Here is a 16,662-nt window from a genome sequence, read left to right on the forward strand (position 1 = left end):
GAGTTAACGGCGGGTGCGCGCCCTGGGTCCGGACTTCTAAAAGGCCACGCAGAGCCCAAAAATTTACACATTTTCTTATAATTTAAGAGACCCAATATTTTCTTCAGCGCCCGGGTTTCAATCGGATTTAGTCCTCCTCTGCCTCTGAGTGTTTGGTACCACTGCTAACGATTTGTGTTGATGAAGTTTTCGGTGTCACTCCTTTTTGTGTGATACACCACAATGTACTGCGATTAACCTCTTTACAGGGGCAACACATCAAACCAAATGTTATTTACCAATTAAAATTTTTCTGAGGTGAATAAATACTCAAAAGCGCATTTTTTTTGGTGGTACTAACAACGCCGATTCAAAGAAGATGCAAACAGCAAGAAGAAATTTGAGAGCACGTGATGATAACGATCCCTTGATATAACGATAATCCCTCTACAAGATATTTTTCCTTGGTCAGCAGAGTACCGTTATATTGAGGTTTTACTGGTATTTAATTTCGCTATTGTTTATTTGTTTCGGTGTTATTAGTCATACAGTATTTTGTCGAAAATGTTTCGGCCCCGGGCTCAGAACTCGATAAGTAAAACATGGCTCAAAAGAGTGTACTCTTACTTATTTTAGTTTCAATCATTATCGGCCAATCAAAATTGGTGTACTCAAAAGAGACTCTGTGTGCCCTTCGAAGATTTGTACATAGCATTAAGAACTGAGGCTTTTCTGTTTCTTTCTATATTTTTTTGGTTTTCTTCATTTTCGTATTTTTATTTTATTTTTTAAGTTTTTTTTTTTTTTTGCTCTTAAACCATGTTTTTTGCTTCTTTCTTCTCTCACTATTTTCCTTTTTCTAATTTTATTACTTTTTTTCAAATTTTAAAAATTATTTTTTGTTACTTTATCTGTTTTCACATTATTATTATTATTTGTTATTACTATTAATTAATTTTTGTTATTATATTTTTCTTTAAAGACCGTTTTTCTCTTGTGTATAAGTTATTATAATTTTTCTTTTGTTTATTTTTCCACGTGAAATTTGTATTTACGAATGCTGATTGTACCATTATATATGACCTTATACTATACTGTGTGGTGCATACGGAGATGTCTTTGTGACACAAAAAGTAAAAAAAAAAATCATTATTGGCCTATTTTTTAACCGTTTTGCCCCTCCTGCATCGTCTGGACGCCTCCTTCCCAAAAGGGGCACGTTTAAACAAAAGAAGAAGAGATGCTGTTGAGTTTTCGGGCAGCGTCAACAAGAAAGGACCCCCACCCCATATCGTCTCCAGATGTCATCCAGATATTCCTTCGGGCAGAAACGATTGGCAGGGCCGCAACCAGATGCTTAGTCACACGGGGCAAGCGCGCATTTTGACGCCCCCTTGTAATGTTGAAGGAGAGGTTTCAGAATGAAATTTTCTCCCCTTCGGGTCCAGCGCCCGGGCACGAGACCCGCCTGTTCCCCCCTAGTTGTGGCCCTGACGATTGGCACCGAAGGGAGAATGGAACTGGAGATTAAGTGGCAGGGGGTGACCGTGAGAAAAATACTACAAATTGCCCCAAAAAAGAAAGTAAAGAACAAGTCAACTGCGGTTTTGAAAGAAGTATTAAAATAAAATTTTGAGCAGATTGTTTTTACCAAACTTTTTTTTAAACAATTTTTTTTTAATCATGAAAATTATTTTTCCGTGCCAAACATGGGAAACGTAAGCACGTGAATTTTGGGGGAGGGGGCTGAGCCAGCTCTTCAGAATTATTGGGGGGGGGGGAAGCTCGGGCCCATTGGCCGGATGCAAGTTTACGCCTATGGAGGCAGAGTATGTAAAAACCTTATGTAAGAAAAAACTTGTCATCAATATATTCATTCATTTTTTAAGTATATATGCTGCGATCAACATTCTTATTTATTTGCGCATTATCACTATTCAGATCTTGAACCAAAATAATTGATAGAGAAATCAAATCTTTCTGATTTGGTGATTTGTTAGCATCACGGTGGCACAGATTAATAGTGAAATTATTTGCTTTTTGAATTTAAAAAAAAGGTAACTAAAACTCAAATTTTGTTTGTCATATTCTTGGCAACCGGATGGCGCTGGCATCGCTTCGGTCAGCACGACAAAGAGAAAGACCTGTAGCTTGCTAAACAGGTATGCCAACAGATGGTGAAGGGCTTCTTTTCTCTTGTAGTGAATGACCCGTATTCACTAGACTGCGGCATTACCCGAGAATTCGAAACTCACAACCGTGATGCGGTTTATTGTGTGCCTACTGTTGGCCGCTTTTCTATTTCTGTTCCCGGGAAAATGCTGCTATGGTCGAACAGCGGATGGAGATCTGGAACAACTCGTCAATTTCATCCTCGACCGCAACAAAGATCGACACAGGGATTTCCAGCTTGCGGTCAATGAAACGGTTAGGGTTGCGGTCGATGGACTTATGGACCGTCTTCGTTGCGCACAGCAAGGACTTACACATCTTCAGTGCGTCGAGGTATGCCATCAACTTTAATTTTCTTGGTTGAAAGCTTTGAAAATTCGAATCGATTTTCATTTCTAACCAATATTTAGCTTTTATTTATTTATTTTCGGCATGCGCCGAGCAATTAAATTTCAGTAATCGAATCTGCTTGATATGAGTGGTTATGATGCCATTATTCCGAAACTATTTTTTTCACGCCCCGTATTTTCTGCATAAGGAAACCCAACATATACAGTACATACTCCGTAAACACATGTAAGAATTTATCACCTCCTTTGATAATTTCCGGGTGTTTTTGCAAAGGAACTCAATCTGGTCACGGAAGCTGATAGCTTAAATATGGTGAAAGGAGTACAGAGAAATTTGGACAAGGACAATTATTGGGATAAATTCAACATATTTTCTCGTTTTTGTTGACCAAATCTTTAAAATATGGAGCAGGTGGTGCGGGGGGGGGGGGGGCGGTACTTGTCCCTTTACCCAGACCTCTGGCTTCGGCGTCCCTGAAAGTGACTTATCGGCATTGATTGCATTTTATCCCACTTTTCAGTATTTTGAATATTTCTGGAAAAATAGTTGCTGCCAATTGGCGAAATCAACATATGAGATTTAAAATACTTCATACATTTCAACAGCCTGATAAAAAAGTAAATACTGTACAGCAGTCATCTTCAACCTGTTGTTCGCGACCACCAAGAGTGCTCAATGCACATGCTAGATTTCGTGCTCATGAGTGTTTGATCAACACTTCAATTAAATACCTTGTAAAAATTGAATTGAATTATACGATCATGAAGATTTCAGGCTGTAACGCTGTACATAACACTCATGTATGTAAACGCTGTCGCAAGGGTGCTTTCTGTTCAGTGCTCGCGACTCGAAGAAAGTTGAAGATCCCTGCTGTACAGTATTATAGGTTTTTATGTCTATTAAAACTATCAAAACTTCTAAACTATGAAAAAGCATTTGATGAAATAAAAAGTCACTTTCGTTTAGCCATAAAGATTGTGTATTACGCTTCAGGTCACTCATACCTGTAAATACAAAACACGGTTACAGTATAGCGTTGTTAAAATCAGCACCTGTTTCTCTCTAATCGTATCATAATATTTTTCATTAGGGATGTCCTTCGGTTTGTCGATTATTCTTCTCATGGAAAGTAACTGTATAGAAAAATCTGTTAAATATTACACACGATTAAGTTGTGCAAAGTAAATATATTCAAACAGCCATCAATCTTTCACTGGCTACTGAAAAATGTACAAATACAAATACAACGCCACAACAGGCAAAATGCCCAACGAGGTGGCTGATAAAAGGATGCCCGTAAAAATATGGATGTCATATTTAAAAAAAAAACAGCAACCCAATTAAAAATGCAATTAACACAAATTATAAACAATATATACACGTGATAAAATATTATACAATGCCCATAAAGAATACTTATGGTTGTCTTATTCTAAGAATGGATAGCTTCTCGATTTACCCCAACATGTTTATCGTATTTCTTTTTAAACGTGTCAATTGTGTTAGATTTGCAGTATTATGCAAGTATTTGCAATGTAGATTTGCAGTATTTGCAATGTAGATTTGCAGTATTATGCAATGTAGATTTGCAGTATTTGCAATGTAGATTTGCAGTATTATGCAATGTAGATTTGCAGTATTTGCAATGTAGATTTGCAGTATTATGCAATGTAGATTTGCAGTATTATGCAACAATCAGTTCATAGCATCTATCAGAACAAATTTTGAAAGTTATTGACGGAAGCTTGTTAAGCTTAAAGTTATTATTTTTTTACTTTCATCTTTTTATTATTTCATATGAATGCATTTATACTACGCCAATTAAACATTTACTTGGTACAATCTGAATACGACCAGAACCATTTATCTGAACCAAGACCGTAACTAGGATTTTTGCCACCCGGGGAAAACATGATTTTTCCGCCTCAACAACTTTAAAATTCGATAATTTTATAACGGTGTTCTTTGCTCCTACCTAAAACTGCCACCCCTCCCGCCCCCCCACCCCTAGTTCCGGCCCTGATCTGAACCACCAACCTCCGGTTCGACAGGCCTGAGGTTGAATTTCGGTTAAAACATGGAAGAAGCTGTATATCAATTTATTTGATGAGCGTCAAGATGTAAGTCCTTGTCTAACCAATCTCGAGGGGATAAAAAAAAGCCACATACAGTACTCATCATGGTTCTATACCCACCTAGCTCTTGAAACATGAACATGCTACAATCGGTTGTAATGAGTATATCTGTTGCTTTTTAGTTCAAATGAAGTTAAGACCGGACCCTCTCCTTCTCCACTGGTCTAATTAGATATTTGTAAAGTGAGCGTGTGATGTAGAAAAATAAAGTAAATTGACTATGAATGAAAATTTTCTAAATATGTCGGATTAAAAAGAGTGCACCACCGACTGTTCAAATGGATTTTTTTTTTAAGTTTCCACATTTGATCTTCTCTTAACTGTTGCACCTTTCGCAACAAAGTTTGATGATGTACTGTATAAGTTGCGTTTGCAGCGATGAATATAAAAAAGTGACATCTTTTTGTCCACCTTCAGGAAGTAGCAAAAAAGAGATGATTGAAGTTGATTGTTATTTTGTTATCGGCCAATGTATCGAGCCCATCCGCATCTTTTTCCTTTATTTCATTTGTTATTTACTTGGCAAAAATTAATGTCTCTCTCTACTCTCTTATTCTCTTCATTTAAAAAGAAGAAAGATACCACTACTGATGTGAATTAAAAAAGTGTTTTTCTTTTACCTCGCCCTTACGGTTATTTAGAAAAGTATTTCAGAAGTAAGTTGAAAGTATAACCAGTAAGTTTTTCTTCTCCGTACTAATTGCAGATTAGGACAATCTAACTCGTCCATGTCACAAAGCGGTTAAAATAATGCACTCGAACATACGGCTTACTGCTGTAGACCGATATGTACAACTTATGGAACAGCCATTTTCTCTGACATAGAATTATAGCTAACGGGAGAAATGTGATACTTACACTACTTCCAAACTCAAAATTAAACTTGAAATAGATGACGAACAAAAAAAGTAATAATAATTCAATTTAATACCATCGCTCCCCCCCCCCTCCCTTCAAAGGGGTAAAAAAAAAATTGTTGCTTTGGAGAAAGATTTCGTATCTTTCGTTCATAAGCGCCAAGTTTTCCTCAGTGTTCGCAAGTTTCCAATCGGAACATTTTTCCGGTAAATTTTCTTTCCAATGGCAGTTTTTCGATAAACTGGTATTTACTCGATTGTTAACATTCCAAAAATAATAGGATTTCAAATATTATTTCACAACATCACGTTCCACATGCATGCAATATGCTTAGTTGTAAAGTAGGTCAACTACTTTTTCTCCACACGTGTAGTCAATGAATTCAGCATTTCTCTCAATTATCGTGTCTTTTGCTTTTGAATGATTAATCAACATCAAGTCACATACGAATTAGATGAATTGCCAATTTTTAAGATCGATTTATCATTTTTTTGGAACTCATCTCAAAGGTGACTCATCTCTAAGTAGACTGTACAATTTGCAACTGCAGATAAAATCAATAAAATAAATAATTATCCCTAAAGGCTCATTTCGTAAAACTCAATACATGCAAATGATTGTAGTACGGGAGTTTCAGTGGCATATCTTTTGTCATGATCAAATGAATTTAAATGAAATAAATATGTATATCGTTCAAGTTCTTTAAATTTCCATTTCACTTTGTCTCTACATAAAAAAAAGCATTAAACCTTTCCAGCCTAACTACTAGATCATAAGCTTGAATAGTATAACCTCTAATGTTCCGCCAAACTTAAAAAATAATGTAAAAACTTTAGTATAAAAGTATGTACAGGGTGTCCTGTGAGTGCAGGCATGGCCTTTATGTCATCAACCGTCCGTCGTAGAGGTATGATTCCAATTAATTTAAAAAGTGCTCAAAAGGCGTTCAAAATTACCCCGTACCAGTTTTGAGAGTGAAAATACAGTGGTCACAAAATAATGAGATCTAAATTTTTTTACGATCCTGCTGTGCTCCAACTTCCAATTGAAAAGTTGCTGCCCTGTCTCTCCTGATGCTAACAAAAAAATTCATGTTCCTAAGTGCAATATTCACAGAGATATTCGAATTCGTAAAACGGAGGAAATTTGAGAAAGAACAGCATTAAATGCGGGAAAACCGTTTTACTCGCATTTAACGCTGTTCTTTCGCAAATTTTCTCAGTAGATCACGAGCCCTCTAAGGGGAGGCCTAAAATTCCTCTCCCCACAACACTAGTTTGACGCTCGAATAAGAAAGACTTTGACTTCTTTCCAAATCTTTCATCATCCTTGCCAAATTCAGAAAAGACTTCCAATTTTTATGATGGAGTGCGATCAAGAAAAGGCATACTTATTCATCAAATATCAAAAATTATCAAATGATCAAAATTTTTGCATTTATATTACGGTGCTAGTGTACCGTATCAAAAGAAGGGAGATATTCAAAGCAGAAAATATTTCCAAGGTACGCCGTAAGTGATCCTAACAGTATACTGGTGTTATGATCAGAAACAGACATTTAAACAAATCAACTGAAACTATTTTATTTACAGTAAAACCTGTGTAAATTGACCACCTACGGTATAAAAATATTTCCTGATCAACTCAGGCAGGTAGTTGACTTACAAAAGTGTAGCTCTGTGCAATCCTTTAGTCCTTCTTTGAAAAACGGTTCAACTTACACAAGTGGAAAACTGATGAAGGTGGTCAACTTAGCAAGTTTTACTGTAAATAGTTTGAATATGATGCTACTTGAGATGATTCATAACTAGAATAAATGTTGCACAGTGTCGAACCAACCAGTAATATCAATAAGACTGAGCTGTGTTTCTCCTGTCTTTCATTTCTTTTTTCCCCATATATTTTACAGCCATCCATCATCACTAATCGAAGGAAACCTTTTTCCTACGGAGTCATTATTAAACAGACTATCATAATTTGACTAAAGCAGTTTGAAGTTTTTTCGACGTGATTGATATCACACCAGCTCTTTACCGGTGAACTGTTTCATGTTACGATCGGCAAACGTTTGTTTCTATGCATGGTCTATACCAGTAGGTCTCAACCAGTGCCATATGGCCGGAACTAAGATTTTATGTTGTTTGGCCGCCCGGGATAAACATGATTTTGCCGCCTCACTTTAAAATTCGATAAATTTATAACAGTGTTTTCTGTTACCACCTAAAATTTGTCGCCCGGAGAAGTTGCCCCATCTGCTCTGCTCAGGGGGACCTAGGTTATTCCAGGGGGCCACGGATGAAAATCTCGCAAAAGGGGAGCCACGGTTGCTGATAGGGGGGCCGCGAAGAAATTTGTGAAAAGAGTGAACAAAAAAAATTTATTTTCAAACGACATGCATAGAATATAATTTTCACAATTTTTCTTCTTATTTAAGTAACATTAACATAAGGAAGGAAATCAAAAAATTGTTGCATGTAATAACTGTGGTTTCACGACTTGGGCTGACATACGCCCTGACACGAACTATAGAAGATTCTTCAGCAAAATGGAGTAACTGTAGACACGAAATTGTGTGTGTTCGAAGGCTTTTCATTCAAAGAGGGCTGCCGCTAACAAGGCAGACAAAAATTTCTTGATCATTCATTGATATTCTTTTGTGTGCTGGCTGTAGTGATGGTAATGAATGTAATCCAAGAAGTAGAGAAGTGAAAAATGAAAGTTTGTGAAAAAAACCCCCATCATTTTCAAGCAATTACAGACAGATCGCCATCTAGCTTAGTACAAAGCTATCCTCAGCTGGGTGGTGTATAGACAGTTCCGCACGGTGCATTTCCTCAGATGTGGAATTTGGTGACGAATCCTCAGTCTATTCCCGCATTCGCGAAAACAAAGACCCTTCTCGTCTTTCTTTTTCTGTTTTTCTTCCTGTCTCTTCCTTCTTCTCTACCATAAATGGACTGAAGTTATAGAGGGCTATATCCACATGAAATTGTGCCACTGAAATTATCTTCCATGCATTCCATAATGGGTAAACCAAATCTAAAGATCTGACGCTTATTCTGGGTTTGGAAGAGGAACCTAAATACAGTCACTTTCTCGTGAGTCGAGCAGAGATGGATTTTTAGGATTAAAAAAAAAGATGCAAAAGGTTCGCTAAACTGCGCAAACGCATTTCAAACATTCTGCTTAATTATGAGAGTACGAAACATGTTAAAACATTTTCGGAATCCTTAGCGTGTATTGAAAAATTAGAGTGAACTTTTGCAACAGAACTGTAGTATGTGTTTGATCATATAAAACCAGGAAATAACAAAATATTCAATGAAAAAATAATTACAATACTTCGTAATTAATCAGATTTTATTAGCCGTGTTTCTCTTTCCAACCGAAATATTCTCTTTATGCTTTTTCATTATAGCACCGAATTACTGTCGAATTAAGTAAACGTAATATTTTGCAGGCAAATTTTCGATTATTATTTAACCGTGATTTCTTATTTGGAGCTCTGATTTTTTCCCCCAGCATCATGTAATTGTGCTTTTGAAAATTTTAAAGCAAGGTTTTTTTCAGACGTGAAAGTCAAAATTTTAGTATTTCACACTATTTTCAAATATAGCATTTATGTTGGATTCAAATTCATGTTACACGCTAAATCAGTAAGTGCGATAAATTTTAGGAAGTACACCTTCAAACGATTTATTCCAGAGGAAATGGGCGGAGCGACAAAACTGTTCATTTGAAGGGGAAAAAAGGGTTTTTAAATATTTTGTAAACAATGATGACTCTTCATCAGCATAAATATTCAGATTTCAAATCGGTAAATTATTGGTTTATTTTCTGAGTTAATTCCGATAAAATGTGCATTCAACATGGCTGACACTTATTTTAATTTAATCTTTAGCAAAATACGTGTCGTATATAGACGTATCGCAAACTAATAAACTGGTTAAATGAAGAGAACAGAAGTCATAATTTCTTTTTTTTACATCTATCAAATATACCGACTTCAATTAGGAATTATGGATAATCAGTGATAAACACATTAAAATTCATCGAATTCACCGAGGCGATCAGTGATTATGATCATTCTAATTAATCTCAAGTTTAGCAACTTTCCCGCAATATTAAGGGTAAAAAATAGTTTGGAGTGCAATATTCCAAAAAAAAATTCGACATTCTAGTGATGAAAAATAGTTGAACTTTAAAAATGTGATGTGGATACAGCCCTCTTATACAACTCCTATCCACTTAAGGAAGGGAATAAAAGAAAGTAGGGGTAGAGAAAAAGGGGGGAAAAAAGATATGAAGAAGAGGCTTGATTGTGCGGAAATGTGTCCAAATTCTCCCCTATGCGGAAATGCACCGTGCGGATCTGTTTCACCAAACCTCACTGAGGCGCGGATCCCCTTGTGCACAAGTGGAATTTGGAGGCATTTACGCCTCTCTCTTGGCCATTTTTTTCTTTTTTCCCCCTCCCTTTCTTTCTTTTATGAACCAAAAACCACTTGAAAGCAGTTTATCACCCAGCGAGATATCAGATTTTCAGTTAAGTTAACAAACCGATAATTTTGTTATTCGAAAATCTGATTACTTATATTTTCTGATGGGCTTAAAATCCTGATAATGAATCATTACATGTTCACAAATCATTTTTAAACTCGGTTTTTTTTTTTCTCAAACGAACAGTTTTGTCACTGCGTACACGATTTCTCTGGAATGAAGGTGTGGTTCAAACAAATATTTTAAAATTTTTTACACTTAATTTATTTTTTTTAATTCAGAGTAGGGCATGAACCTTTATCCTTGATATATGTATTACAATTAAAAATGATGTGAAAGGTTGAACTTTTAACTTTCAATCGTGTGTGGCTACTTCATCATTACTATTTTATCTGCATGAAGAGAATAAAAGTAGTAAAACTGTAATTGCTACCACTTTTACGATTTTTATCATTCAATTATTATGATTATTATTATCATTATTATCAAAGATTGCTTGTTTTGAAAGCTACAACTGATAATTCTGAATAACATTGTGCCGTCTTCAAGCGAAAGTTTACATTGATTGAAAATAATTTATTCTATTTTTTTTACTATATTGTATTATGTTTATTTTGCTTTTTCGTTATTTTCAGAAATTCAAAGTTAATTAAATTAAAACATATTTATACTTCAAACAATATTTGAATAACTATCTTCTGATGGGAATGCGAGGGAGGGGGGTTGATAGGGGTAGGAAATTAATAATAGTCGCAAGGGTGCCACAGGAATGAGAAATGGTTGAAAGGGGGCCATGGGCAAAAAAAGGTTGAGAACCACTGATCTATACTTTTCTTTATTTCGTTGGAACGATTAATGATGATTTAAAAAAGAAGTGTGCCAGCAAACTTTTTAATTCAATTGAAAATTTTTGGCACGCAAAATGCAAGAAGTTGTATAGTTATTAAAATGAAAAATAAAGTTTTTATACAGTCTCCGTATGCTCAAAAAAAACACAGAAAGTTGTTGCCCTATCTAACATGATGCCAACTAAAAAATTCCACGTTTGCATGTGCAATATCCGCAGAAATATTTGAATTCGAGAAACGGAGGAAAGCTGGGAAAAAACAGCAATAAATGCGGGTAAAACGGTTTATCCGTATTTAACGCTGTTTTTTCCTAACTTTTCTCCGTTTTTTCAAATTTTTGAATATTGTAGCGAATATTGCACTCAGACACGTGGAATTTTTTTTAGTTGGCATGGCGTGAGACAGGGCAACATCTCTCTAATTGGGTTTTTGGGCACACTGGGACGGTATAAAAACTTAAATTTTTTTGTAATAATATATATATAACTATACAACCTCTCGCAACATAAATGACATATCTGAGTAATACATGTTATTTGGATACTTTTTTCTATTTGAAAGTATACCTCTAGCATCAACGGTTCGACAGTAAAATGCCATACGCCGTGTCACCTATGGACCCATTATACAGGGTGATTCAAAACTCGACATACAAATTTTTAGGGGAGATAGAAAACACAAAAACAAGACAGAATCACGTAGGAATGTATGATCGGAAACCCCAACCTGATCAGCTGGAGGATAAACGAAGATGCGGAAATGACAGGCCAATAATGGGTGGAAAAACTCTTTATTTAGCCATACGTTACACGAGAACAATACGTGTACACGTCAAGTTTCACAATAAGTGTTCACCCTAGTAGCACAACGACATAGTACAATATCTGGACGATATTGTTATGTATCAGAATGTCAGAGGAATATCAGATGTCATAACCACGATAAAGGACGATCTCGTCCTATATGGTGCAAATTATTTGACATTAATTGATTAAGTATTTAATTTTTCAGTCGAATATGTATCTGATTCCACGTGAATAATCTTTGCTTTGAAGGACAACAACTTGGAACAATAAGTTATCTTAATATAGTTTGAAATACACATAGATCTATATCGTGAACCTGACAAAGATATTTATATCAGGTACACAATATGTTGATGTATCAAAATCATTTCATTAATTACAATTGAATCCATATATATTATTGTGTATTTTTTATATCGTAGATGTTGGTATTTTAGGACGAGCATGAACTTATCTACCGTAGCTTTAATTGTCATTTTATAATTGCACATAATTTTTAATTTAGAAAAATTTGCTCTTGCTTGTGTTGTGTGAATGTTTTTCCTAAAATTGTTTATTATTATTTCTTTTTCATGTTTTGTTCATTTTGTACCATACATTGAGAATTTTGACTTTTTTGAGATGCGTGTTTTTTTTGTTTTTTTTTTTGTATTTTTCATTCTATCAGTATAAAAATTAATAATTTTAAATAAATAATTAATACATTACACAATAAATCAATTTTAATACATTACACAATAAATCAATTTTAATACATTACACAATAAATCAATTTTAATACATTACACAATAAATCAATTTTAATACATTACACAATAAATCAATTTTAATACATTACACAATAAATCAATTTTAATACATTACACAATAAATCAATTTTAATACATTACACAATAAATCAATTTTAATACATTACACAATAAATCAATTTTAATACATTACACAATAAATCAATTTTAATACATTACACAATAAATCAATTTTAATACATTACACAATAAATCAATTTTAATACATTACACAATAAATCAATTTTAATACATTAATTTGTCTTCCTTTATTTTGTTTTTTTGTTTATTTGTATTATATATAATTTCCTTAATTATAATTTTTTCAATCATTTGTCTCTAGATCATAAATATGTCTCAAATTTTTTCTTTTGTTATTTTTGTGTAGACATAAAAATGAATAAATTTGATCTGATTTGAAATAAAAGTTAAAAACCGTTACTTGTGAATTGATATTATAATGGCAAGATGTAATTATAATTTCGAGATGTAGCCAATGATGTCGTGGCGGGTTGGTAAGTCATGAAGTTGGAGGTGGAAAGTGTTCAGGGGCCTGGTATTCAAACCACACCAGAGGAAAGCTATAATCCATTTTTTTTTAATTTCTTCTGATAGGGTGCCATCTATCGGCCAAAAGTTGGAAATATTTGTATATGTCGCATTCACGATATAGATCTATTTATCTCTGACTATGCCTTTTTTAGCCAGAAAGATATCGTGGCCCGATATAGATCAATATTGGAAACTGAAATTTTACGATATGGATCTATATCTTTGTGCTACTGAGGCAAAGTTCATACCATCCACGTCGGAAGAAGCTCCGTCGCAGCTGCGTATTTTTGAAAGGATTCGACAATCAATGCGTCGCCGTTGTGAAGCGTGCATAACTGTGGATGGTAAGAACTTTGAGCACTTGTTGTGAAACTTAACGTGTACACGTACTGTCCTCGTGCAAAGTATCGTAAATAAAGAGCTTTTTCACCCATTATTGGCTTGCCATTTCAGCATCTTCGTTTATCCTCCAGCTGATCAGGTTGGGGGTTTCCGCTCATACATTCCTATGTGATTCTGTTTTGTGTTTTTGTGTTTTCTACCTCCCCTAAAAGTTTGTACGTTGAATATTGAATCACCCCGTATTTACTTATACTACAGGAGGTAAAGTTTCATGACAAAAATCGAGAAGCTATCCATACTCGGATAACAACAATGGGTGGTGTATTTTCCTTCCCCGAAAGCTTTTTAAATTTCTTTGATAGTTTCTTTCTCATTATTCATTTATTTCGTATTGCCTTATTCAGGTATTATGGACACATCCATATTTTTTATGGGCATTTTATTTATTTTTTCAGCACCTCGTTGGAAAATTCCCCTGTTGCGGCCTCAGGTTTTATATTTGTGACAGGAAATGATTTTGTTCGTGTAAGATAGCAAAGAAGGAATAAGCATTATTTGCCTCCGAGACTGAAAGCGAAGAATAAATTTCTAATCTTGAATAGTATATCACTGAGTAGATTGATTTAGGAGATATAACATGGAAGAAATCTTTCGTGCACTTAAAAGATTACTTTTAAAAAAAAAAATGTATTGTAGATAGTGCTAATGCATCGTTATGAGATTCTCTTCACGAACATTCTCACCTGCTAAAGAGATCTGATGATCGGGAGGAGGTCATTGTGGTAGATATATACCGAAGGAAACAACTACGGAATACGGAATGTACATCCACTCGTAAGACTCCATTCACTACAAATGTAGACGATCACAACCTTGAATACGAAGGTCATCTGGTCTACAATGTGACAGTTTTTATTCTTATATTTTATTATACCAACGAATGTCTAGCTTTATATGATAAATGCGATGCATTGGCACTTCGAGGTTTTTCGTCTAAATAAAGTTTGTATTGTTGGAGTATCATTGTTTCCTTAAAGAAAGTAGTTATGACCGGAATGTTTCTCGAAAACAAAAACCTTCTAAGTTTTAAAATTCTACGTCTGAAATATTCGCATATTTATTTCGTGTAAAAATTTAGAACTGTTTCATTTTTGAACAAAATTCAGTAACATCCATTTTCAAGCAATGAATACTCGCCAGTATACATTCCTTCGAGCTAGTGTTGGGAATACTGATGCAAACTTATGTAGAGTTTCTTTAAATTTCACTATCGTCGCCCATATGTAATGACATAAAATACTCGTATGAATATATATCGATATTTTCAAAAACTGGTTGACCCCATAAATCATTATCATTGACAAATAAATTATTTACTACATCTATACGCCGTCAAGTTACATTAATGGGATCGCTAGTCTTTATATGTTTGATCATTTTTTGCACACGAGGACTAATTAGACTGGGACCTTCAATTTATTGCCAATTCCGAACGGCAGGCTTGTTTTATATTCATCGTTCTTTCTACCGAGGGACCAAACCCTGTGGTAGCAATTTCTTCCTGCGGTCATGTCACCGTTTTTGTTGTACCCCTGCGTCATTAAATTTTTCTGACAAGGACGAACCGGGTATCGAACTCGCGACACCTCTAAACATCCTTTGGTACTTTAGGCGAGCATCTTATCGACCAGGGCTACCACGCCCGCCTTTACCCAGATAAAAGGTTTTGCGCAGTCTTAGAAGCAGTAAGATGGTATATAAGTGACAAAATTCTGAAAGGTTGTTACGTTTATATAAGAGCCAAGAAGATGGCAGTCAATTAAATAGCTTCTTGAAAGTACTTGAGAGAAGATCTGTACAGAAAGCGGGATGAGATCGAATTGGTGCAAATGTGCTCGATTGGATTCAAGTCTAAAGAATTAGAAAACAAGAAAAGAGTGCTGGCAAACATTAACTATGTTTTGTCAACAATTTTCAGACATTTCACGGTCACACGGTACGTCGTATTACCGTTCTTGAAGATTCCATACTCCCCAGGGTAAACCTTTATTGATATGTAAATGATCTTCAAGGATGAATTCATAGTCATAACGGTTGAAGCATCAGTGAGCCTATATACAATACAACAACATTTCTCAGCAATAGTACTACACTATCACTAGCTTGTGTTCTGCCAGCAATGGTGAGAGTTGCTGTCTGGGATTTGCTCGCGGATAAGACAGCAGGCAACCATTCCACGCTGTGTATAATGTGACTAATCCGAGGAGGCAGAGCTCTGCCAATCAAAAAAGCCTAATTTTGATAACGCCTTGTAAATTGAAGTCATTTGTACTAAAGAAACTTCACTATCATGGGTGCAGGATTATTCATCTGCTGCGGAACACTATACACAGCAGGATTCACTCAACACTATAATAATATAATTTGTGTATATATGTTTTTATCTGGTATGTAATTTCTATAGCCGAGCCCCGTACGCCTATTTTTTTATTTATTCAAAGTTACTCATTTATTTTTATTATTTAAAAATATTTATAATTATTTTTTTCACATTAACTTTTTTTAAAATATTTTCTTCGAGTGATCGCGGAGCTCCTGGAGAGTACACACGGAGCCCTCAGGGCTCCGCGGAGCACCCGTTGAGAAGCGCTGATTTAGATAGTGAATCGCTGATATTACGTCGGTCGGCCCTCACGCGTCTTCTTAGTGAACGTCCACCTCTCGCATCAACGTCACTTTGTGCTCCACTGCCTGTAGTTCAGTTAATCACACTGATGCCATATTGTGCTGTGTTGATTTAAAAAAAATTATGATCAAAGAAATAAGCATTGGAAGAAGTGTCGACATCGTTTTATCCGTGAACTAAGAATGAATTGAGTCTGGAATTGGGTTAGGTACTCATTCACTGGATTTACCTCCTTGAAGTGTTCTAAAGATAAACTTTTCTGCTCATATTCATTTATAATTCACTTCCGATCTATTTATTTATTTATTTTTTCTATTTATTTATTAAAGAAAACAGATAATATTTCATTTCTTGATTCCAGAAACTACATTCGATGCCAGAACAGGGATGTGATCTAGAGTTGGTGGGGGCTACTCACTTTGCACATGGTTATCTAAACAGCAGTAACAATTTACGTAAATGGATTCTTTTTTATGCTATTACTGGTTATTTCTGATGTTTTCAAGTCATCTGTTTCGATCATACGAACAGAAGTTGACGATAATAGCTCTTGCGATCAAGAAAAACAGTCAAGATGAACCTTAAAACTTTCTCTTTTTTTTTTTGAAGCACAACACTTCACCCTCATTTTAGGAAATTTGACCT

At 35.0% G+C, this 16,662-nt stretch overlaps 1 protein-coding gene across 2 annotated transcripts in view; it reads left to right on the plus strand.

Annotated features, from left to right (window-relative positions):
- The first annotated feature begins 2,132 nt into the window (after positions 1-2,132).
- Positions 2,133-16,662, plus strand: part of LOC149080553 (metal cation symporter ZIP14-like) — an 89,542-nt gene continuing 75,012 nt past the window's right edge. For both annotated transcript variants that reach the window (XR_016193604.1, XM_089239660.1), the window contains exon 1: positions 2,133-2,484. Coding sequence is in view for 1 of the 2 variants with exons in the window: in XM_089239660.1 (XP_089095786.1) it covers positions 2,242-2,484 (243 nt within the window). In the remaining variant the exon portion in view is untranslated. The remainder of the gene's footprint in view (positions 2,485-16,662) is intronic.

Source organism: Pholcus phalangioides, unplaced genomic scaffold, assembly GCF_987345545.1.
Source record: "Pholcus phalangioides strain wild (caught in Gottingen) unplaced genomic scaffold, Ppha-v1.0 ptg000011l_1, whole genome shotgun sequence".
In the NCBI taxonomy this organism is placed as follows: domain Eukaryota; kingdom Metazoa; phylum Arthropoda; class Arachnida; order Araneae; family Pholcidae; genus Pholcus; species Pholcus phalangioides.